This window comes from Vidua chalybeata, chromosome 3 (assembly GCF_026979565.1).
Source record: "Vidua chalybeata isolate OUT-0048 chromosome 3, bVidCha1 merged haplotype, whole genome shotgun sequence".
Taxonomy (NCBI): Eukaryota; Metazoa; Chordata; class Aves; order Passeriformes; family Viduidae; genus Vidua; species Vidua chalybeata.
In genome coordinates, this window is record NC_071532.1 from 4135593 (window position 1) to 4160916 (window position 25324).

General features: G+C 39.3%; 1 protein-coding gene across 15 annotated transcripts in view; it reads left to right on the plus strand.

Annotated features, from left to right (window-relative positions):
• Positions 1-25324, plus strand: part of EHBP1 (EH domain binding protein 1) — a 205945-nt gene that overhangs the window by 90191 nt on the left and 90430 nt on the right. For all 15 annotated transcript variants that reach the window (XM_053937968.1, XM_053937974.1, XM_053937975.1 and 12 more), the window contains 2 exons: positions 3946-4198; positions 10488-10671. In XM_053937968.1, the coding sequence (XP_053793943.1) occupies positions 3946-4198; positions 10488-10671 (437 nt within the window). The remainder of the gene's footprint in view (positions 1-3945; positions 4199-10487; positions 10672-25324) is intronic.

Here is a 25324-nt window from a genome sequence, read left to right on the forward strand (position 1 = left end):
TCTTTACTCTTTCTAGAAGCACTGGGCAGTTCCACAGTTCCACCTTTGCCTGGTGCTGTTTGCTGGGTGCTCACATCCCGTGGTGCCAGTCAGGCAGCCAGAGGAGGAACCGAGCACCTTTCACATGTGGCTGCTGCTTTCATCCTCTGCCAAGGGGAAAGTGGTATGTGTGATGTTTTGGTGGAGGTTTTGTTTGGTTTTAAGGGCTGTGTCACAATGTGTTTGTGTTACAAAAGGCAAGTGGGTTGAAGGGCAGGGTGATTTCTGGAGATGCTCTGGCTGATTGTGCAGATAGGTAGTGCCAGAATGATTATTATCACAAACAGTCTTTCTCAGTGGAGTTAGGGCAAGTAATGTTTCCAGAATCTGGCACAAGAGCAGCTGGTGCTTCTGCTATAGTAATACTTCTACCTCTCTTGTTGTCACTCCTGCCCCTGTGGCTTTATTACTTAATCATGCAAAATTATTTTGTGTTTGACTCTTGACGTGCCAAACTGCAAGCATCTTTTTCTTTTTTTTTCTTTTTTTTTTTTTTTTTAATTCATATCAGTGGAGAGACTGGAGTCCTTGTGGAGCTGTGATGAATGATGTGGGGAAAGCAGGGGAATCTGTGCTGCCTTCTGAATGTAAAAGCAGCTTCAAGAGGGAAATAGACCCCTTCTAAGCTGTTGTATGTTTAGCCTGCCAAAGTGCACTTCTCAGCTCTTTGAGAAAATGAGTCTGTTACAGAAAAGTGACAGGTGACAGTGGGTGTGGCTTTAAGAGAAGTGCTGTTGAGTCATCATCATAACAACTTAATTTGCTATGGAGAGGCTTGTGATGACCAACATTTGACACAAAACTTGTTCTAAAGGGTTTCAAAGATCCCATGGGAGAGAACCTGTTTGGGTTCAGGTGGGGACCCTTGTGGGAACCCTCTTTCCCTGTGGGAACATTGAAGGAAGCAGAAGGGAGAGGAAAATGGTATCCTGGATGGCAAGAGTAGAGAGAATGAGTAGCCAAGTTAAATGGGTTTTAGATGGGCCTTACAAAATTCTGCCTATAAAAGTATCTTGAGAATGATATTTATAGAAGCTTTTTTAATTTCAGCCTTTGTGTAGGATTTTGTGAAATATTTTAGTTAATAACAAGCCAGAGGTGTCTGAGCACTTATATGTAACACTGTGTGTGTAAGGCCAAACATGTAGTTCCTGTTGAGCCAATGAAAAAGAGAAATAATTTTGTCATAGTTAGGGTTACAGCACTTGATCCAGTGTCGAAATAGAAAGAATTGCAAAAGCCATTTGCATTGCCCCTTAAAATTTATCAGATTTAAACAAGCATTTAACTCATTGTTTCCAGGAGACACTTAAAAGCAAATTAAAAATAAAAACTTTATGAGATTGTTTCCCTGAATGTTTTTAACTTCAGGATATATTACTGACTTTCCTTCTTGTGTGTTATCAGAAGGTTTCCCTCAGATATGATAATGTGTATTTATCAACAGATTCATTTGCAGGTGCAATGATCCATCATATGGAGTTGCAGAAGCAGCTATTTGATGTTGTCCACTCTCTTGATAAAATATTCTAATATCTGAACAAAGTTTAAAGTAGTTAAAAGTTTGGTTAAAGCTTTGTCAATAAGCCACACTATTTGAACAAGGTATCAGTCATTTTTCTGCATTTCATTACTTATTTTTGCTTTTTGTATGGAACTGTCTTCTGAGGACACATCTCCAAAGCACTTCTGCTTGCTGTAGTTCATCAAATCACTAAATGTGTGGGTAATATTTGAGTAGTGTTCTGACAACCACGAGCTTCAAGGCATGGTGTGTACAGTATATACTGTGTATACAGTCAGGGTGGTATTTGACTCCCCTGACTTTAAAAACAGTTTGGACATGTGCCTGTAAGCTTTGAGTGTCAAGGAGTCAGCTCAGCTGCAAATACCCACACTAAGGATATCTCAGGGCAAGCAGAGTGAAGCTTTTGCTTGCCTTGACCACCTGCACTGGACACTAGAATGACCTATGTCTATACAGAACCACTCTTCCAGTTTAGCTTAAAATAAATGAACAAATACATTTTAGATGTTGGGCTCTCTTTAGATATATTTAATCTATAGTACTCTGAGGGATTCTTGATTTGATCATATTTGTGCTTTTAAGAACTTCTGCCTTAAATGCTTTTCTCTTGTCAGTTAAGCTATAGACCTTCAATATTATTTCACTGTGGCTTTTTCTGAAACAGCTTTCTTAAAAGGATATGGGCTTATGATCACATCACCACATAACCTGGGGTTAATACACATCACCTGCTGTGCAGTAACTACACTTTCTCCCAGGAGAAGTTCCCAGTAGTTTATTCCCTTCTCTTAAGGGCTAAGCATTTACTCTGGGATGGGAGTGAACACGTGCACTACAGCTGACATACTGCAAACACACACCCTGGCCTTTTCCTGCAGCTGCTTGTCTGTGTGTTTGTGCTCCAGCATGGGGCTCCTCCACAGGCTGCAGGTGGATCTCTGTAGTCCTGAGAAGAGCTAAAGCCTTTCCTGCTCTGAGCCTTTGCCCTGAGCTAGTGACTAGTGCAGTGTATAGAGAGGTGAAGGCACTACCTGCAGCCAGGGATCATATTCCTATCCAGCTAGGAATGGCTCTGGTTCACACTCTAAGTTACAGCTGCATGGGGTAGGGCTTTCCATCACCTTGGGCTGTGCTAATAGCTGGGTTCAGGGTGAGCTGCATGTTTGCTGGCAGGGCAGAGAGCTCTCACATTTTCTAGCAATTCACCAGGATTAGCAGCTTTGGTACATCATCCATCCAAACTCACCTAAGCACAGTGCTTCCCTTTGTTCATTGTGTGACCAGAGATTTTGTCTTCCCAAATATTTCTTCAGTGAAAAATCCACTTGGAAGTCCATAGTTTTATTTTTTAGACTCTTGTTACAAATAACTGTTAGAGTTGATCTGTTAAACCTTAAAAGTATGTTTAGTCCAGTTTAGTAACCATACCTCTGAAAAACACACATTTTTTCATTAATAATAATGTGGCTATGGTTACTGAAAGTTAGGTTTTAATGATGCTGCATTGAAGTTCCTATTTGCCTAGATTTTGAAAGTACATTACATCCAGTATTGAACAACACTGCGGATTATTTGATGCTGCAAGAAGAGTAGAATTAACATTACCTGTTTGTCTCTGTAACAAATGTTGTATTGCTCTATGGGGATTGGCATTATTCAGTATCCAGAAGCCCTTCAGTGTAGAATAACAGACACTGCAGAAAGGACATTACACAGAGAGCAGCATGCAGCTCCAGCTTGCCAGTAACTTTTTGTTGTAAAGCCCAAATAAAAGATGAGTGATTTGATTGTCTATCTCTTTAGGGTTAATTTAAATTCGTTTTTACAGTGAGATTATGTATTGTTACCAGGGGCACATGTGTTTTGAAATGTAATTACTGGTCCTACTTAATAGCTGATTTTTAGTTCACTAATTTTAAGAAATTAAAAGGCCACCTACTTACTATCACCATTTTTAAATCCAGTAATATTATAAAATACAGAATGTCTTTTTTCTTTATTAAAAGCTCCAATAAATACGTAGGAACATTTTGTTAGAACATAAATTGGCTAATAGTTTGTGAAAATGGTTTTATATCTGTTGTGATGCCATTTATATGACAAATAAGAAAACTTAATAATTGATGTTGAAGGTGCTGTAGTAAGTGAGAAAATGAAGCCTATTCAATCAATATAGTCTAAATTAAAAGACATTTTGAAAGACCTATTTTGGAATAAACAAGCATGAAAATTCACCTAAGGCTATAACTTTATGTATTGAGAGTTAAGAAGTAGACCTTTACATATGCCTTTAAAATATAAAGATCTGATTAAATGGTTTCAAATTTTTAATTCGTTAAACCTGTTTAATTTTCTTTTTTTTTTTTTTTTTTTGGTAGAGCTTCACCCTGAAAGAGCTTCATCTTCAAAGCCAGAAGAAAGTTTCCATGTTGACAGTTACAATCCCTTCAAGGATGAAGATGCCCCAGAGTACTTGAACCCATTTGATGAGCCAGGTCACCCACCTGAAGCACCTGGAAGTGTAAGAGACTCTCCTCCACAACCTGCAAAAAGGAAAAACATCAGGCCAGTGGATATGAGCAAATACCTCTATGCAGATACCTCTAAAGCTGAGGAGGAAGAGCTGGATGAGTAAGTATGATTCTCCATCTTTCAGCAGCTTTGCAGGCATTAGTAGTGGGATCCCTGGCTTAATCTTGAGGTGTATTGGGTTGAACCATGGTGATCCTTAATCACCTCCTTAGGACAGCTCATCCTTGGGCAGCCCAGCAGCAGGAAATGCCATACCCCCAGGTCATGCTATTCACCTGAACATGATCAGTGAGGAAGCTTTCCTTTGCCTTACTGATAGCAAATGACTTCATAGGGAGCAAGTCTGTGGACCTTTCTGACACTTTATGCCCTGACAATTGCAAACGAGCCAGAAATCAAAGGAGCAAGAGCTTGGGCCTTCCTCTCCCTTTTGCCATTATCTTTGCTGCATAAAAGTAGTATTTTTTGCCAATGATAACAGGGAGTTTGTTTTATCTTGATGCAGTATTTAGAAAGGAAGAGCATTTTGCAATCTGCATAGCACATTTTTTTGCTATGAAATATATAAAGTGAATATATACGGGAAAGATAACACCATATGCACTTACTTAGGTTGTTTCTTTCAGCATGACCACACATAAAACTTATAAATTAACACTGACTGCCTTGTATGACAGCATAGAAACTATGAGGAAGGGAGAACTTTTTGCAATTCCTTGGGAGGTTGGAAGGTGCATCCTTAATCCTTGTTTGTGGTCATTAGTCACCAACCACACCACTCATGAGACAGTTTACAGTGATTACATCTCGAGCAATTTTACAGACAACAATTCTAATTAACATTTAATTTTACATTACTTAATGAGATTTATCATGGCATGACATTTACATTATTTCAATATTAACAGATGTGTGGTATCATCATCTTTCTGTTTCTCTGTCCTAGCTGTGGTCTAGGAAATGGAAGGATTCCCAGGCACTCTAACAGAAACATATAAAGGGCTCTGCAGAATTTTTTTCCTTTTAAAGCCATGGACTTAATGTTGATGTTTGGTTTGTGAAAAGTAAAAGGAAAAAAAAAAAAAAAAAAGCATTGGGACTGATGCCTCTGCCAGCTCCATTTGTCAGGACAGTGCCTGAACAAATATCATTGGTTGCTGTGTCTTCAGAGGACAGTGTCATCACACTGACAGCCACACCAGGCATTCCTGGTCATTCCCTGGTCACCAGAATCTGTAGGGAATAAAAATGTGTGTATTTTACACCCACCAAGATACAGGTATAGAGGACAACAAAGATTGAGAGGAGCAGAAAGAAAAAAAGCCACATGGATGAGCAAGTGAAGAATTTTCTCTGTTTTCTGTTTATGCTTCCATTTCCACCTGAGGCACATCTATGCCAAAGGGGCTTGTGGCAGGATTGTAACCCTTCCTTTTGCTGTGTACTGGACTTTAGCCCTTGGTTAACAACAGCCTCCTTCTTGTTTTAATTACTTCATTTGCTTTATTGTTTTTTTTTTTTTTTCCAAAGATAAAAATAAATTCCCCATAGGTAGGTTCTACTTGAACATAAAGCTGGTCTGTATTTTCATGATAAAGCAGTGTCCTGTGGGAAGATGGAAGGATAAAGAGTCAGTAAACACTTGAAAATCAATTTTTTACATCTTTTGCATAACTTTTTTATGTGCTGAACTCCAAAATAACCTTCCTCTCCACATTTTCCTCTGAAGTTACAGGAGCAATACATCATACAAAAAGACCTGGAGACCATTTGTTGAGTGCATTGTTGAGGTGTGGCAAGGAGAACCCTTGAATCTTTATACTGAAACACTCTGGAGGAATGAGTGTAATGATAAAAGTCCAGTCTAGTAACACAGGACATGTAACATTAGATCACCTCTACAAACACTATTTTGCCTCATCTCATGTCCTTAATTTTCAAATTTTTAAGTAGCAAGCTTTTGCTAAGGCATGGTCTGGTGAGCACCAAAGGCAAAATTTATGCAGGCAGTTGGTGGTTTTTGAGTGCCCTCAGTCATGAGGGTTTATGTCCAGATGTGTATTGTTTTTACCTACTGTGAATATTGATGTGTTTATTATCTGCATCAGTGGGTAATCTTCTTCCAAGCCTACAGAAGTCTAGGTTTCCTTGTCAATTTGTGACAGAGAGTTCCACAAGAAAACAAGATCTCTAATGCAATGTGTTTCTTTTGTTGATTGTAAATAAATTCCCTTTCCAGTCCCATACTGTCTCTTCTGCTGGCTTATCAAAACAACAATTAGTGGTATTGGATTTACCTGCCATAAACATTTGTTGTCTTGTCTGTCTCTAGCATGTTCACCTTTCCTTGTCACTTGTCTGAGTGCTAACTTTTTCAATCTCTCTTCATACAGAAGTCTCTTCATCTCTCTAATCATTTCCACCGCCCGTCTCTGGACCCTGTTATTTCTTCTGCTATGTGTCTATTTTAAGATGTGTTGACTTGGCCTGAGCACTGTATTCAAGACAAAGCTGAACAAAAAACTTTGCATGTTATTTTCAACCTCTCTCATAACATCTTGGTTTTTTGAGTTTTTAAAAATTCCCTGTCATTTTTGACTACCACTGGTCAAGGGCTGTCTCCAGGTGTCCTTTTGAACCTATAGGTGGAAGGCATGAAATGGAAGAAATGGAAGGCACCTGATTTATTGATTATCAGGAAATACAATGTATTTTTACTCCCATATCTTAAAGGTTTAATTGGAGTTCACTTAATGTACTGCTTGGCATTTTCTTCCTGTATTTTGTGTGGAATGCAGTGTTGTGTCCTGAGAGCATGGACACACCAGTTAGCATCAGGACCCTTGTCCCACTGTGCTCTGGCAGATCCCTAGTTCTGATTCTGGCCTCGGAGCTTACACGAAGTGCCCCAAGAGCTGAACTCTGCCTCCAGTTTTGTAACAGACTCTCCCTGTAATCCTGTGAAAGGTACCTGGCCTCAGTGCACCTCTGTGAAAGATTTACCTGGGGTCATTTGCTCCGTTGAAATGTATTTGACTAATGTTTGTGAAGAGAACTGATGCTTCATAACACACACAAAGCACATCAGGAGCATAAGCATTGTGAGGCATTGCCTGGCACAGAGGGACTTAGGTGAGCCAGTACATTTACTCTGCTGCAAAACTGTGCTCTCAAAACAAACTTCCTCTGGCTAAATTCTCATACCTAGCTAAAGATAAGGAACACATTTTCCTTCTGTTAGTTTGGACATTTCACTGATAGTGGAAAATTCCGCTTTTGCCTTTTTGAATTTTATACATTAGTGAAGGATGGCACACCTTGTGAAGTTAATTATTTGAAAATAGCACAGCTCACAGCTGCTTAGTGTATAACGCTTTCAACCTTAGTTCTTCTGATTGGCAATATTGCCTGACCTTTTAGCCCTGCCATGCTGACAGCTTTGGGTTTCCTCCTCAGTAAAATGTTTATTTTAAAATTTTTTTTTCAGCTAACTGGTAAGACTGATCAAAATAATTTTTAAGTTGGTCAGAATAAAAGTTGCTTTCCAATATCATTTGGCTCTGTGGCTTCTTATCTCGTTAATCATTGTATGGCTTATGCTGTGTAATTGGCAAGGCTATCGAGTTGCCATCTGCTGAAGTTGCCTGTTGCACAAGAAGCCACAAGCCACCACATTGGCAGTGAGTTTAATGCCAGGTATCTTGTCAGGTCTGAATTTTTTAAATTTTGTGGGGACAGCCTAGTGTCTCTTCAGACAGATAATTTTATGTGAAGCCATTAAATAACTTCACAGAACCAGTAAATATGGAGCCGACCTCAGAAAAAAAGTGCTTTAATATTTTCCAGCTAAGGCTCTTTTCAACCAGACTTTTCAAATGTTTAATTTCTTGTAGAGCCATGTGGAAGCTGGAACAAACTCTGCTACATATATCAGACCCTCATGACTTCAAACTTTATAGTTTGTTCAGGAAAGAACCATTTTGGTCGGGTTTTTTTCTGTATTAACATTATTTTTCAAAAATCTTGCTTAATTTTTGTAAGACCAATTAAGGGTAGTGCAGAGAGGAAGGTAGAAGGTTAGCACATGTGCATGTCTGTTCTGTGCATGTAACCTGTGTCTGTTTCTGTGACCAAAATGTGAGGGTTTAGTGTGGCTTTCCTCTTCTCTAGAGGAAAAAGTCATTTTAGCACTTCCTTCTGGTGGGTACAGAGGGCAATTCTTCAGGATGACACCTGCAGTGCAGGCAGTTCTGGAGCTTAAAAATTCAAAAGATGGTTCTTCCAGACCTGTTTACTCTCACTGATAAGGTGTTGGGCTTTTTCTCACACCAAAATAATTTTAACACCTTACAAATACACCTTTCTAATTCAGAGGTAAATTCCTGCCAAGCATGCTGTGCCTGTTGGCTGTTCCAAAGGCTGGCTTGTGGAACTAAATAAAAACCTTGTGCTGTCCCATAGAATGCATTGTTCTTCAGCCTTTATCTCTTTTATCTTCATTTTCACCTCCCTTTGAACTCTCTGGTGTCTGAAGGCAGCTGAGCTGGGCTGTCAGCTAAATTAGAGCTACTGACAGCTGGATGCATTCTCCACTCCAGCCTGAATACCTCCTTTTCCTACTGCCTCCCATAGAAAACACCCTTCTCTTTCCATTTAACTTGTTCCTTTGGTTGCCTTTAGTTTTGATTGTGCTGGTGGCTTTGCACTTGATGAGCAGCAAAGTGGGAGCACCTGAAAGTTGCCTTCAGTCAACAAATGAGTTATTTTAGTGTTAGTCTTCCCTTTTGCTTCAGGAGTTGGATATCTTTTTCTGTAAGGAGCAGAAGCAGCAGATTCTTGGAAAGATCTGGAGGTTTTATGCCTGATTTCACTTGTGTGCTTTGGTAAACGTTGCCCTTTAAAAGTAGATTTCTGTGGTGTGGGTTATTAATTGCTTGCTTTTTCTCAGTGGAAACAGGATGACTGTAAATTGCATTAAAATAAAGTCTAAAGTTTGTCTGTGAGACTGAAAGGTGTTTTTATACTACAAGTACAAAGGAGAGAAGGAGAGAAATTTGTTGTCGTGTGGAAGGCAACTGGATGAATAGTTGGTTTTTACTGCTGCTGTAGTTCTTAAAAAATAGTGTGTACTAGCTCCTGACTCTTTTCCTGAGAGGGAATTTGTGAGTGGATCTAGCTAGGTAGACTTTCATTTAATGCATTATTGTTTCCATCCAGAGTTGAATTCTAAGGGACTTCAAGGGGCTGAGGTTATTTGTTGTGGTTAGTTACACTGCATATAATAACTGCATGCAGATAGATTGTTGGGAGTCACAGTTTGAGATATGTGATAAATATATCTTGCAGGAGAAAGAGGGACTAGAAAAGAATAAATTAATGTATCCATTTCATAACTAACTATCCTGTTTTGGACTGCAAAATATGAAAAGCAATTAGTATTAATATTGAAGTAATTCAGTGCAAAAAAGATTCCTGTAAGTATCCTTAGCAGGATACAAAGCTGCTGGCTCTAATAAGTGTGTAGAAGAAGCCATTATTTGTTATATTATTGATTGATTGATTGATATTTGATGTATCAAGTAAACAAAATTTGGCAGAATTTGGCTGTGGAGGTATTTACTTAGGGTGGTACAAATGCAGAGTTGGAACACGAACACCCAAATTAAGGATAATTCTTTGGACTGCATCTACTTGGTGGAAGATGTAACATTCTCAAATAAGGTTTAGTTATAAAAACCACTTTCAAAATAGACAGGTGATGCCTACTGGTGTCTGCAGAGAGATATATGCAAGTCAGATGTGGTTTTCTTGCTCTGTTCTCTTACCTAAGGAGTGTTCTTAAAATGGTGTGGCACCTGTCAACTACAGTTTGAAATACACTTGAGGCTGAATGTGTACCCCTGGAGGCCAAACTTTCCAAAACTGGACAGCCAAGAGTGAGGCCTCTAATGCCCTGTGGAGCATGACTGTACCAGTTGCCTGATTCTTAATTGTTCTAATCAAGCCCTCTTTATCCTGTTCATTAGAGTGTTAAACACCCAGCAGCTCCACTCACATTTTTTCATATTGATCTTGTATAAAATCAGATCATTCTTTGATAGATAGCGAAGTATAATAGAAGAGTTAGCTTTATGCAGTTGATAAAACTTCTGCAATTTACAGGACTTTATAAAAATTACGGAAACTGTGACTGAATAATCCAGTTTTAGCTGTTGTAACTTACTTTTCAATTGTATGAAAATGTAGTATTTAAAAGTGTATAAAGGGTAAAACATTCTTATGTGGGATAATAAAAGCATTTTAGTCATTGACTTTCCTAAGCAGGTCTTATTTTTGGTTTTATTTCCAAGGAGATAGCAAAGAAATGTGTTTCCCTTCTTTTAATTAGATCAAATCCATTTTATGAACCAAAACCAAGCCCTGCTTTAATTAAAGTTGCTCTGCAAGAACCAGAAAAGAAGATGAAAAGAAAGGCTCCTGAACCCCCAAGCCTCTTGCCAAAGACAGAGATGAGCATGAGTGAGAACATGTCAGCAATTCCTGCATCGAGGGAGCTTTCTTCCTCTCCTAAGGTAAGCTTTTCATACCAAAATTTTGTCTTTGTTCACAACAGTACCTTTCTGTGCATTGTAAACATCCTGTTTATTTCTGCAGGCATCTTAAAAGCTTTGCCAGCGCTTAATAAGGTGTTGGCTTATCTCTGTTCACTTGGTTCATAGGGAGGGTGCAACTGTAGGAGCTTGTATTATTTCTTTAAGGATTTACTACAACAGCAACAGCAACTGCAGTTTCAAAGAAAAGTCTTCTAGTAACCAGTGTTACAGGGCAGCTGGATATGCCATGGAGAAGGAAGAAAATCACATTGGACAGTGCTCTGTCCTGATCTATTTTGATGCTCCTAAGCCTTGCCCCTGTTGAAGAGTCTGTCTCCACATTTCTGTCATAAATCTGGGTTTTAAAAGCTTAGTACTGTATATTTGTTTTGGGATTTATGTATGTCCAATTCCAAAGCTATGTTGAAGTAATTAAAAAAAAAAAAAGTCTACTTTAAATCAGGTTAGCTGCTTATAGCAATGTCCAGACTAATGATATTTACATATGCACATCCATTTGTTTTTCAAGGGAAAAACAGAGTTCATTTCAGTGGAAGAGGTAATGTGAGGTGTGGGTGTTTTATTACTTCAACAGCCAACTTCTGTCAGTGTGGGTTTCAACTCCACTGTTTCAGCAATTAGCACCACTTGTGCTTCTTCTTTAAACAAAATAAGCATTTAATAGTGCAAGTTAGTGGACCTTTCTTGGAAATGAATGTCATACATTGTTTTAAAGGTAGGAAGATGAGGGCAGAATGCCTTCCTTCCATCGTCATCTGGTTTGCCTTGAATCAGAGCTGCTGTACTTCAGTTTGAGAGTTGAGGGAAGCTACTTGTCATACCTATCATTTCATTGTGTAATTAGCCAGATTGCTCACATGTCCTTGCCCACTCAGGCTCTGATCTTGTTGTCATTTTACCACTCACTCAGGCTAAAGAGTATGAGACGAGAAATCTAATCTGTCTGCTCACTGCAAAACAAAGCAGTGGAGTAAGAGCACAAGTACACTTCACAAGTTATTCTTCATATGCAAAACCACAAGCAGGGACATATGAAATCAAAGCACAGCAGTTTTCTACTGCTCTGAAATGGGATTCAGTCCTGTTAACTGCAGTTTCTGCATGAAAAGTGATACATTATTTCATTTCTGGTGGAGTCTAGCTCTTGGTCAAAGCAAAATGGCCAAAGCAAAGCTTTCTGATACTACCAAGGCTGTGAAGAGACATCTGTGGAGATTTTTATCAGATTGCTTGGTGGAAATTGTGTCCCCCTTGCTCATTGTTTGAGAGGTACTTTTATACAGATATGCATCCAAAGAAATGTGTCTCTGCTTCATACATGTGTTTGCTGTGCTGAAAGAACATGTTACTGCTGAGTTTGGTTGTTGCAGTTTTTGTCTGCCCTAGATGAAGCTTTAGTGTGTCTGAAAGGTGGAATTGATTAAGAAAAGATTCAGGATTGAACTTGCTGAGAAGACTCTGCTGTTATGGACAGTCAGGTAGTTCCTGCTTTTCTATGTGGTGTTACTTGGTGAATATTTTGGTGCCTGCTGCTTGCAGCCCACCTTTCTGCCCCTGACCCTGAGACACATCTGAGATCAGCAGTGCTGAAACACTGATTTTCATTATGGCTGGGAGGGAAGGTGGAGCTCTGTGCTCACATGCTCTTTTATAGGAAAGCTTTAATTAATTTTTTTAACAGGATTGTGGAGGATAGGAGACATTAGGGAAGGCTCCAGAGCAAATGCAGTGTCCTGGTTCATTATATTACAGTGGAAAGTTTTGCTGAGTGGGTGTGTTAAAATATTGTACGGTCACTTGCAATGCAGAAAGCTTTCTGTAAGCATAGTCTTTTTTCCGTGCTTGAATTGCTTTGCACTCAGATCAAAAGCACTTTACTTGGAATGCTTCTTGAAATTTGGAAAAGTACTGGCATTTAAAAGAAAAGAAACCGTTTTCTCACAGAACAGTACAAAACAGTGCCCAGGTGGGACTTGGAGTGTTGGCACAAATGATTTGTTTATTGCTCAATAAAAGAGACAATGTTTAGCAACTCCATAAAAACTTCCATCCAAAGGTATAGGCACTATACAAACATGAGCCTAGTACATGCCCTTATGTAAGGGAACAGTCCTGTAGAGGTAAATTTAGGTAAAGCGAGGTTAAATCATGTGTCTTAGGCAGTGTTTTGTCCAAGTTTGCTGTGCACAGAAAGTTTGGGGAGTTACACCAGAGGCTGATTGGTTTCATCAGGTTCAATTCCCTGTCTTGGTTGTTGTCATAGGAAATGCCTGTGGAGCAGAAATGCTGATCTTTAAACTACACAAACACAGCATTAATATTAGAACTTCAGAGCTTAAGGAAAAATATTCCAAAAGCTCCTCTGCAAATCTTTGATGGAATATTTGGTGCTCATTTTTCCTTCACGTGCTAGTGGCATTCATCACATTGGCTGAATGCAAAAAATACAAATGCTGTCATTGCCATCTACACAGCAGTCAGTTACCTGTAGTAGCAAACCCTTTCCAAGCCTCTTCAGTGTCTTCCCCTTGAGCAGGCCCTTTTGATCACTTGGAGATCCCCTGTCAGCTGTATTGGTGAGGAAAGGTCAGTCATCTATCTTAGATAAGGCAGGGTTTAACACTCCCTAAAGGTCCAGCTCTTCAGCCCGCAGAATTAGCTCAGTATTTGCCATATCTGAGATTGGAGGAAGTTTTGCTTTCAAATTTTACCTATTCACACTTCCTAAAGGAATATCTTAATTCTCTCCTGTCTTGTGTATCTCCTCCAAACTATTCTGAGTCATCAGAGAGAGCTTACAATGCAGAGTCTGAGATCTGGAGTTACCCCACAGTTAATCATCTCAAATGACTTGAAAACTCTGGTATGCTGACTCTATTTAGGTGAGTCTGACAAAGTGCAAAGCTGTAATTAAGCTCTTCAGTCATCAAACTGCTACAGTGCTGTCAAGCCCAGCAGTGCTGAAACCTTGTTGGGCTTGTTACTGTTATACATCTGTTACTGCTCTTTACACGGTTTGGATAACCAGGTTCTGCCTTTCACAGAGGCGATAGAAACTTTAAATTTCCCCCTCTTGTTGACTTTATGGAAAATAAATGTGATCTCAGGCTCAAAATGTGGTATCAGACCAGTACATAGCATGCATATCAGTGCTCATCATTGCTTTAGCTGATTACAAAATGTACATATGAACTTCAGCAGGGTGAAGTCTCAGCCAGATCTCTTTTCTTATGGTAGAGAAGTTAAAGCAATCTGTCTCTGTACAATCAAGGATTTTATTTTCTTTGTGAGAATGAGGGGGCAGGAATGCTACTGAATTTATGTAGGAGGTAAAAAATTATTTTCTAGGGAGCAGGAGGAAACAGGTAAGCATCATCAACCACAGAGTTATTTTTAAATGTTAGAAGAAAATACTTCTTGCACTGGATTGACATTTACTCGTTGACTCCTTTGAAGGATAGCATATGCCCTTCACTTTCAGGAAACAATTCTGAGAGAGGCTTTTCTTGGGATTTGATGTATTCAGTTTCTTGCCAGACTTTAGCCAAAGCTCATATTGCTGCTTCATGAATCCTTCAGGTTTCTGCCATTGCCACTAAACTACTGAAAGTAAACAGGTGTGTTATATTTGGTGAATCCAGCTTGGTGTCACATCCTTTCTCCCATGTTCAGGGTCTGGAAGCCTGTGTTGGTTAAACACATGCCTCACAGAGTCGCTGCTGCAGGCTGACGAGCTGCCAGCCTGGGATTTGGGAGCTCTCAGAGCTCCATCTCACAGCTGCCTGCCCAGAATCTCTCAGTAAATGAAACTCCTGCACTCCATCCTGGGGATAGATGTTTCTCTGGCAATACATGATTATATGAACAGACATAAAATTGATATCAGACCACAGGATGCTTTTTGAAATTTACCTTGAATGGATTTTTAGTTATGCCTTGCAACTGATGAAAGTGTATGGCACGAGGAGAGGATGATAAATCAGCTTAAGACTATCATTACTGTATTACATTCTTGCCTTTGTGAAGGTCATGGTGTTGTTGATAGTCATGAAAACACAGGAGCTGGTTTTGGTGCTTTTAGACAAGAACTTGTGATGGCCTTTAAGTCAGTGGAAGAGGAGAATACACATTCATATAGTAGTCCAAAGCCAATAGTGACAGCTCTCTTTGTCACCATCATTGTTAAAGCTCTATATGTCTCTCATTTTAAAACTAAAATTAATTGTTTTGCATGCCATGTAATAATCTGTTCTCTCATGCCAGACAAGCTAGCTGATTTAAGCTCTAATGAAACATTTACAGGAAACACAGGATCATTTTCTGCATGGCATGTAGTAATCCATCTCCATCCAGTATTCTTGGTAATCTGCTCTATATCTTCAATGCTTTAGAATGTTCAGGCTGTCCACAAAGATTTCTGCCTGATAGACAGTTTGTCCTTCAAGCAGCAAAGGAGGTACAAATTACTTCCTTGTGAAAGAAGAGAAATCCTCAGATACTTCTCAAGGGAACAAGAAGGAACCTGTATTTTTTTTTTTCTCCTTCTCATTCATTCTAAGCAGAATAAATGCTTAGAGGACAAAATAGGTAGGTTTAGTAGAATGGGGAGAAGTGACAGCTTCCCCCACAGCTCCCAAGATATCAGAGATCCTAAAGTTTCCAGTTGCTTCAGTTGTTTGTTTTCTCCACTTTTGGTTACCTCAAGATTATCAACCTTATGTGACCAAACAGGAGGAAGACTTCATCCTAAAACACAGGTGCACTAATGCAACTGCATGGAGGAACGATTGTAAATTCCACATGGGAGATGAAGATCACTCAAAAGTATCTCCAGTTGTCCCTTCACATAAGGACTTCCCAGCTCTCTGGAACATCTTCTTCAATAATTTTGCTCCTTTTCAGTTTCACATTTGCTGCAAAGGAATTGTACAGCTTCTTCTCATGAGATCTTTGTCACTCCCTATGCAGGCAGGTGGTTCAAGCCCAAGGAGGACCTGGAAGGTACTGGATAGAACTGGAAGATGTCTATTGTTATGAACTTAAGAAAAAAAAAAAAGCCACTCTGAGAAAATCTACCTTTGCATGCAGCCCAAAGACATTTTTTCTTTTAATAGGAAGAAAAAACAAGCTGCACACATAATATGAATGGAGAGATAGTGAGATAATCATATGGAAGCACAGACAAGTCATTCAACTTGCTGCTTTTCAAGTGTTAAAAAGAGGCTCCATTTTAAAATCCAATACTTGAAAAAATAATAAGGAATTGTTTATTAGTTTTAAATGGTGTTTATGAACTTGACTGTGTTGCCCACATATTATTCCCATGACTGGTGCCAACAGGAACCCATTGTTGGACATCAAGACTATAGAGGAAACCAAGTCCTTCCATGTTCTATGTGTGGCTTTCTGCCCTTCTGACTGAGGTATCTTGTACCCATGCTGCCAAAAAATTTAGGTGCTTCACATTCTCTCTAAGAGAGATGCTTCCTTCAGAATTTGAGGGTTAAAACCCTCAACAATTTGTCCAAATGTTCCTGTAGCAGGAGTTTTGCCTAGGAGGACAAAACTATTATTCTGGAGGCAGAGCTGAGCTGCTTCCATCTTCAGTCCCTTACTTCTCTCTTTTTCCCAGAAGCTGGAGTATTACCTGGGTGGAAACACATCCTCACATGGTGGCTTATGCCATGCTTTATGTTCTGCTCTGCAGGGAGCCAGTCCAGGCTGTGAGCTGAGCCAAGGGCCAGCAAAAGGCACTGCTTCCTGTGACAATTGAGTGCTGTCCAGGAGCAGTGAATGTGATCCTTCCCTCTCGCATGAATTCCTTATGTGTGCTGCTAAGCTGATCTCTTGAACCAGATTTTGGTCTGTGGTGGTTTGTTTGTTGGGGTTTTTTTCCTCAAGTTCACAGCTGCATCCAACCTGGATAAATTAGCAGAGCTGTTGGCTTGACTGTAGTGCCATGCAGCTGACAGTGTGCTGTTTTCTGTCACATGAACTATCCTAAAACAAACAGTTCTCTGTAAGGTCAGGTCTTAGGTGACTCACACTGAAGACTCAAAAGCATTAACTTACAGTAATCTGGAGGTGGATTTTTTTTGTGGACCTATGTTTTTATTAAAAATAATATATGTATATATATATATATATATATATAATATATATATATTATACAAAGGGTATTAATAAGAATGTATTTGTAACCATAATCTTGAACACTTGATTTGGCAACTTTAAGTGTTGCTACTTCAATGTTTGACTGTTTCTTCTTTTGGTCCTTATTAGGAGTGGGGATGCTGAGAACAGGTCTCCAGTGCTGTCCTGGAAAAATATTTTTCGTTGCAAATTAATATGCATATTGTTCAGGTCGATAACTGCTTGACTGCTTCTGTCATTTTCATAATTGCTGTTTAAGGTATTTGTGCATTATTGGTACAATGTAGCTCCTGCTGAAATGGATGGGAACTTTGTCAGTGCCTGCAGCAGTTCTGGGTTGCACCAGATTACCACTTCTGCAAAATGTCTCTGCAAGTAAGGTTTGGTAACTGCCCCAGCATTGTGACATTCCAGGCCTCACTTTCTATATTTTAAATTTAAACTTATATTTACAAATTACAGATCTCAGATTTGTTGTCATAAAATACTTCTTCAGTAGTTGTGGAAAAGGTGCATGGAGATTCCTGGAGTGCTGTGGTTCCTGGAATATCAGCGCTTCCATGGCAGTGTTTGGTTTCTCTCCCAGAGAACAAGGGAATTAGGCACAAGGGAATTAGAACAAGGGAATTAGGGAATTTGGGCAGGCCAGGACAGCCAGAGCAGTCCTGGCCTGCCCAAACATCTGAATGACAGCTGCACTGGGCCAGCTCTAGGGAGATCTAGGCCAGCTTCTGAGAGATGTCATCTGAAAATCCCTGTCCTCAGTGAGGGCCTTTCATTTCATTCTATTTCCTGTGAGTTACTTGCCTTCACTTCTCTGACAGAAGGAAGCTGTGGGGAGGCAGGCAGATGGCACAAGGCCAAGGGCTCCTGATGTAGGTGCTGGAGGAGCACCTTCCTGTGGTTTGTCACCTGGAGAGCTTTGATTCTCATGCTGGGCTTCACAGACTCATGTTCAGTTCAAGCTTTGCTCTTTAAAAGTTAGAAGAAAGAGGGAACACTTCTCCTCTCCTAAGACCTTTTTCAACCATCATCAAAACAAAAATCCTCAAAATCTTTGCAACAAAAGCCTGAAAAAAAAATCCATCATTTTTCTGTATAGTTTTGATACTTTATTATCAGGTTCCTTTACAAGAGCCACACAAGCAGAGTACAGGACAGATTTTCAAATGAAAACTTGATTCTTTCCAATGTTCCCTTGCACCTAACAAGGACCTCAACACAATTTATAGAAGCTGACATTGTAGAATTTAACTTTGAGCTGTTAGCTCGAGCTGGGGCTGGTTTAGGTAAAGTCCTGGGTGCTCTCTCCACCATCCATGGCCCATCCATGGCCCCTGGTGCAGCACTCAGTGCAAGGAGCACATTAACAATGTGCCTGGTTCTCTGCTTGCCTGAGGGATGGGTTTGGTTCATTGTGGTTGGCAAGCACCTCAAACTGGAAATTAGTGTGCATGAATAAATATTCCTTTGCTTCTGTCATGATGAGTTATGGACATATTACAAAAATAATTATCTTCCCTTCATAAATCAGTCTGATAGTTAACTTTGGTTTGCTTACTAATTCACTGTTCCTGCTAAATCTTCTTTGGTTTGGGTCAGATACTTAAGCATAGGAATAAATCACAGCTCTAAGCTAGAATGCTTTTTGTTGCTGGGAAAGAAAAATATGTCTAAAATCATAATAGATGGCATTTGTAAACAAATCTACAGTGCAGTGATGGCCCTAAAATGAGGTATTTGTATTAGCTGTTCTACCCTGCTTTGTAGGAGTATTTTTAAATAGAATTTTGCCTAATTTATTTTAAACTGTGATCACCGTTAGTTTTAGGTGGGCAGGTTAGTGAAATAGATTTGTGAAGCTAGATAGACTCAGAGGTAAAATCGAGGGGAAAAAGGGAATCCATGGGTGCCAGAAGCCAAGCCTTAGGGCATGTGAAACGCTCAGGTTTTCTATGTGTATGTTACACTCATACCCACCAGCAAATGCAAGTGAAGCACAAACCTTTTTAAAAGGAGAGCAAATCAAGCCAGTTAAAAGGAAAATGTTGTATTCCTGAATTGCAAGGAGAAATATGTTGCCAGTTCAGACTGCAACAGAGCTCTGGTGACAGGGGGCTGCATAATAAAGCGAGTCCTTGTGCGATAGTGCCGGCACACTAGCTGCATGTTCTACAAGAGCATTTTTTAGCCATGTTCAACAGTGTGCCTGCTATCGCTCCTCCATTTGTTGAATTCAGGATGACCTTTGCATGAATAAAGTCAAATAGGATTAAGGCAGGAATTTTCAACAATGGGAAAGAGCAACAGATGTAGCCGACTTTGAACGTGGGAGGATTGTTGATGCACGGTTGCCTAAAGGGAGTGTCTGTGGTGACAAAAAAAGGGGGGGAAAAAACCCAACAATTTCCTAAAATATTAACTGCATAAAAGAAAAGAAAATAAATAGAAAACAATCCAAAGGAACTGAGTGATTCTGGTTTTTATTGGCATCAAGCTGAAGGCAGGTTTTTTTGATTCACTGCCTCCTTTTAAATCTATTTCTCTCTATTCTTTCAGCAGCAGAACTCTGTTCTCTGCAACTGTCACTATATGAGCTGTCTGAGGGATTTGTGGCATGCACCACATTCTTAGATTCACATTTTTTCTGAGTTGTTTTAAGGAAAACAAAAATTGAGTATAGAGCGGAAAAGAGATGTTGTTTTGCTGGTGAATCTGCCATTTGAATACAAAATTCAGATCCTGCTGATATTTTATGGTTTGATTTGTCCTGTGCAGAAGCATATAGATGGATCTCAAGTGACTACAGTGCAGGCACTCTGTACAGAGACTGTCAATAAAAGGGAATAAAGGGGGAAAAAAGGTTAAAAATATATTTAAAGCAAGAACTCTTTCTGATACAACTTAAGTAGTTTTCTGTGTAGGTTTTAGATATACCAAATTTGGTTTTATCTCAATGAAAAGAGGATGTGCAAATGTATTTTACTTAGTTTCATTATTGACAAGAGCTGTTTTGCAGTTTAGCCGATAATTGTGTTAACTCCTGAATGATAGTTTATAGTTTGTAGTAATAAGTAATGCACAGAATTTAGATATAGTTCATATGTCTAATTCAGACATATCAGCTCTGAAAGGCATGTGTAGGAAAAGCTTTTAAAGTGTGAATGAAACCATGTGCTCTAGCTCAACGAAAGGGATTTAAGGACTTAGCTAGAAACTAAAGCCATTAAGGAAATCACCTTGTAAATGTTACGAAAAATATTGGTGAGCTTAATATATTAGCTCGACTTGAATATTTAAAAGCTTGATTAAACACTCACTGATTAAATGCTTACACCACTTTAAAGAGGGCTCTGGTGTTGAGAGGGCAGTCTCTCACAGGGGAAAAATCATTTGGATTCAGAGGATGTAGCATGGTGAAACATCTTCTAATACATCTTATCCTGTCTCTCCCCATATTCCTTTAGAGCAGAGCTTGCTGGGGTGAGCTGTGGGCTCCCACTCGCAGATGCTGTGCCACAGGATGCTCAGTAGTTATAACATGTCTATCCAAAATAAGGAGTCATTCCCAAAATAAGGAGTATTTCAACAGACACAAACAAACAAACACCCCCCTCCCCCCAGACACAAATAAAACTAAACAAAAAAAAATTACCCCAAACTCCCCACCCCTGCTGTTGTTACCTGGGATAGAATATCCTCGAAGAACGCAGCTCTCCAGGTACTGGAGGCTTCATGGCTAATTTTTTTTTTTTACCTTGGTTAAGGTCCTTGTGATGTTTAATTTTGAGACTAGGAGCAACTTCATATGCATGCCTGGCAGCTTTAGCACCAAGAGCACATCAGTGTTGCTCGTGTGGCATGGATTAATGCCCACTGTGGCTGTAGAAAGTCGCCTTTATTTCCCTGTGGGCTCAGTGTGGGGACCACCATTAAGCTCACAGATGTGTACACAGGTGCTCAAATTGTGCCTGCACAACTGAGGGAGAGGCTGTCACAGGCAGACAGCGGAGCCAGAGAAATACATTTTGAAAGAACCTCTGGATGCTGACTCTTACATGCCTGGATTTTTGTAAGCGTTCTTGAGACTCAATGCAGAGTCCACTGAAGGCAGGGAGAAATTGAGGTCCTTTAGTTGCCCCTCAGTTACGTTGCAGAGCAGTGAAATCTTTCCACCCAAGGTTTCACAAATGTGAACTGGGGCAGGTTGGAGTTGTTTCTAACCCCTTTGTTGTCCTTTGTGTGTTGGAAGGGTGAGCCACAAGGAAGAGTACAGTCTCCTTTTCTTTGGTAGGCCAGCTAAAATCTTCATTCTCCCTCACTTCTTCAACACTTTTGAGACAAGGAACTGTAATCTCAACCCAACCAAACAACCTTTAAAATACCCTAAAATGTTATACCACCATAAATAATCATAAATAAAAAGAGTGTTCTCTATTTGTATCCTTTCTTTTTTTTTTTCCAATTAGCCTTGTATCTTATGCTTCTGGAGCATAATGAAAGTAATTTTTACTTAAAAAACACATAGCTAGAATGTGTTTCTGTTACTTCAAGTGGGCTTGGTGTGTTTTTTATATATGGAGAAAGTGTATATTTTCTTTCTGTATGTGTATATAGATACATACAAAGGTATATATGTTATATGTATACTTTATAACAATATATAAATATTCTATACATATATACCCTTATATATAACAAATATATGCAATAACAAATATATACAATCAAGCTTTCTAGAAAGTGAATTCAGACACCAATTTGATACAGATGGCTTAACAGATCATAATTCAAGTGTTTTTTTCTAGAATCTTCATAATTCAACCATATTCCGTAACACCGTGAGCCCTTTTCTTAACATTGCCAAAGTGCTCTTAGGAACTCTGTGCAAAGCTTTGTTTGTGTCACTGTAAAGCAGTGCTGCAGAATTGATGCTTTTCTGAAGTGCTCTCCTGGCCCTCTGTGCTATTGGTCAGTCATCTGTCATGGTTGGCATTGACAGCAGTGACTCGGTCACATAATGGGATTCAACCTTTTATTGAGACATGGCTGTGTAGATCAGAACCCAATCAGTAGGCTTACATATAAAAAACCATGGCAGACCACATGTTGCAATGCTCAATGTGGTTATAACTGTAACCACAACTTTTCCACTCTAACTAAAATGCTAGTGGAATATTACCACTAAAAATGAAAAAAAATGTAAGAGGGGTTTTCAGGGAATGAGTTTTCTTTGCAAAAGCATTTAGCTATTTTTACACTTCTTTATAGCAACAAGATTAGACTTTTATTAAACAAATGTTTGGGGTTTTGCCTGCTAGAATTAGGTTTTCTTTTAGGACAGTATCTTTTTTTGTGTTTACATACTTACCATTGTTTTCAAATGTAGGACCAGAGTATGGCATAGGTTTGAGTAATAGGTAATAGTAGAAGATAATTCCAATGAGAGCCTCCACATTTTTGAATTGTTCTTCCATTTCTGCTCTCCTTGAATACGTAAGTGGCTGATTTAAAATCACAACCTGTCTTTTTTTGCAAGCATTTAAAGAATCATAGAAACCACATAACACATGGGACACTACAGGGTTTGCTTCAGAGCACTTTCATCTCTTTTGGAAAAGTGTTTCCTTCCTTTCTTGGAGGAAGCCAGTGCTGTGACCCAGACAAATGAAATGTATTGCTCTGGATTTTGGGTCTTGTGTGGGTTTCTGTGGTTTGGGTTTTTTTTTTTTGAGCACTGATGAAGTGTAATTGGTCCTTCATCACCTCAGTCTCACTTTCTCTGACAGTTGCTCTGCCAGCTTTTCATGCCCAATACAGAAAAAAAGAATAAAGAAAGCAATATCATGCAATAGGCCTATTTTCTGACCAGATTTTAGCAATTTCACATCCTTAAACTCCATAACATTGTCCTTGCTTCTGTCTCTGAATGACTGATGGACTCTGTGTGGATCCTCAGGTGATCTAAATGACACTGGAAAATGCATATCTGCTTGGAACTATTTGAAAAATAAATTCATATTAAAAAAAAAGTTTAAAATGGGTTATTTTCATATTTATTGAGCAAAAAGAGAGTAAGAGAGATCAAATCCTACTATATTCTCAATTTGTTTTGTCCTTCTTAGCTTAGAGGGTTCTCTTAAAAACTGGTGATGGGTTTGGCTGTGAGTTGTAGGCTTAGATTCCATAAGAATTGACCTCTTTTTGTAGTCCAGTTAGTTACAAATATGTTTCTTCTGTCTGACTTAGGACATAAAATACCTCTGTAGCGTTCCATAATGTAGGGACAGAGATAGCATTCCTTAATCTGCTTGCAGCTTCTTGGTTCGACTTCTGCTCTGAAGAATCTTCTAAACAGCCAGGCTCTAGCAGCTGCAAAGGAGGTTTTGGGAGACCAGTGAGACCCACCTTGCCTACCTGAACTCCTCTTTTGAGAGTCCAGTGCCCTCCTCTTCCTGCTTCCTCCCACCCACTCCCAGACTTGCAGAAGGGATTGTTAAGTACCAGCACCTAACACTGCCGAGGTTTTATGAACAGGAGAAAATAAAAATCGTTGCTAAATGAGTTTTTAGGATTTAGATGTGGTAAAGAAAAAAAGCTTACGTGAATGTAACTCATTGAGAAGATAAACTATGACTAAAGCAGTGTGCACACTATATATTTATCAACTTGCCATTCTCCCACTAGAACTTCAGCACTTCTGTTTGAGTACTCTGTAAGTTTTATTGTAACTGTAGGAGAAACTGCTCTTTGAACTCCCCTCCTCTACAGCTTTAAAGGTAAGGTAGGTGTTAATCAAATGATTTTGCTGTGCTTGCTTCCCAGTCATGTCTTGGCTGATGCTTCTGCTGCTGAGTGTTGCCTAGAAGTGTGAAAAGCTTGTGTTTTTAAGATGATGGGTCCTGCACCTTTGAATAATTTTTAAAAGCTCATGTAACTTGGAACTAATGCTCAGTATTGAACAAACTTTGTAAGTGCCACTGGAGGCTTATTTAGAGCAGTTGGCTTTTATAAATCTACCAAAGTTTGGAAATTGCAGCTAGTTTACTGTGTTACCAGAGCTCTCCCTTTACATTAACTTTCTCTTCCCTTTATTCTCCCCATTTCAAAGACTGTCATAATCATTTAATCTCTCCTTATGCAATTAGATATGTTGCTACACATTTATTAGCAAACTTACTGTCAGACTAGTCGTAATGCTCTAATTTACACTTCCCAAAGCATGGAAATTCTGTGTAGGAATGAAGGCTCCCTTCTTATCCCTCCTCCACCTATCCCGAGGTGCTTGTGCAGTGAAAAGTATTGCAGGAGACTGAGATGTGTGAGTGATAAGTTCTGTACATGTTGTAACAGCTGGACATGATCAGACATGTTAAAGATGATGTATGAGGCTCGAGTGTGAGTTTTCTGCATTTCTGCTGGCTGAAGAAGCTCCTTTGGGCTTCTCTGATAAATCTCATCTCATCCCCCTGTGCAAGAAAGAGCAGCTGATACCTTCTAATAACTGACTGAAAGGCTGAAGTCTCCTGGTGCAGTCCTTCTGTCCAGGAGTTCCCTAGTTCTGCCTGCAGATGAGTGTTTGGAATCACAAGCAGCTCACATCCAGCACGTTCACCATCGCATCATCTGGGGACCAATAGAGAACCTGGCAGCAGTGCTTAATTTTAACACACCATGTAAACTGAGTCCAAAAGGCACTTGAAATGTAACACTTTCTTCCATTTGTGGAAGCTCAAAGGCATAACTCCTCCTGAGGATTTTAATCCAATGGACATTAATGTATTGGGGATCCAGTGATGTCATCTGCCTGTCACTGGGAGTTAATGACAGTTAATGCATGGATTAATGATTGGAACAGTGTTGAAAGACCAGGGAGTCAGGAATCTGTATCTCTGATACTGCCTTAGAAATGCAGACTCCAATCAGAAATGCCTATGGACTTGTCTGTTCAGGAAAACCCAATCCATTGTCTGGATCCTGTGCTCACGAGTATTGTGCACAGTGCAGGTGTAATAGTGCATGCTAAAACCCTGTTTGCTGCTTCCCATCACCCTGTTGTGGCAGTACCCTTCTTTTAGCTCTTAGCTTTCTCTCTTACCCTTCTTTTCTCTTTTACTCCATGTACATATGAGCTGCAAAATTTGTTCCTCAAAGTCAAAATCTGCATTTTGTCTCAAATCTTGTAATATTACAATATTTGCCATGTAACCTTTTGCTCAAAGTGTTTATTTTTTTATTTATCTCACAAAATATATTTTTTTTCTTTAGGGAATTTAAACCAAAGAAATAGAAAAAGCTGCTGAAAAAATTCTGTAGTTCCAAATACCAAGCTAATTTTTAAAATGTTAACATAAGTACTATGTCGAATTAATGGAAAAAGATATCTCTGTAAACAATGTACTAATACTTAATTCAAAATTTTATGGAGTAGATCCTAGGGATCATTTAGGAGTTTTAC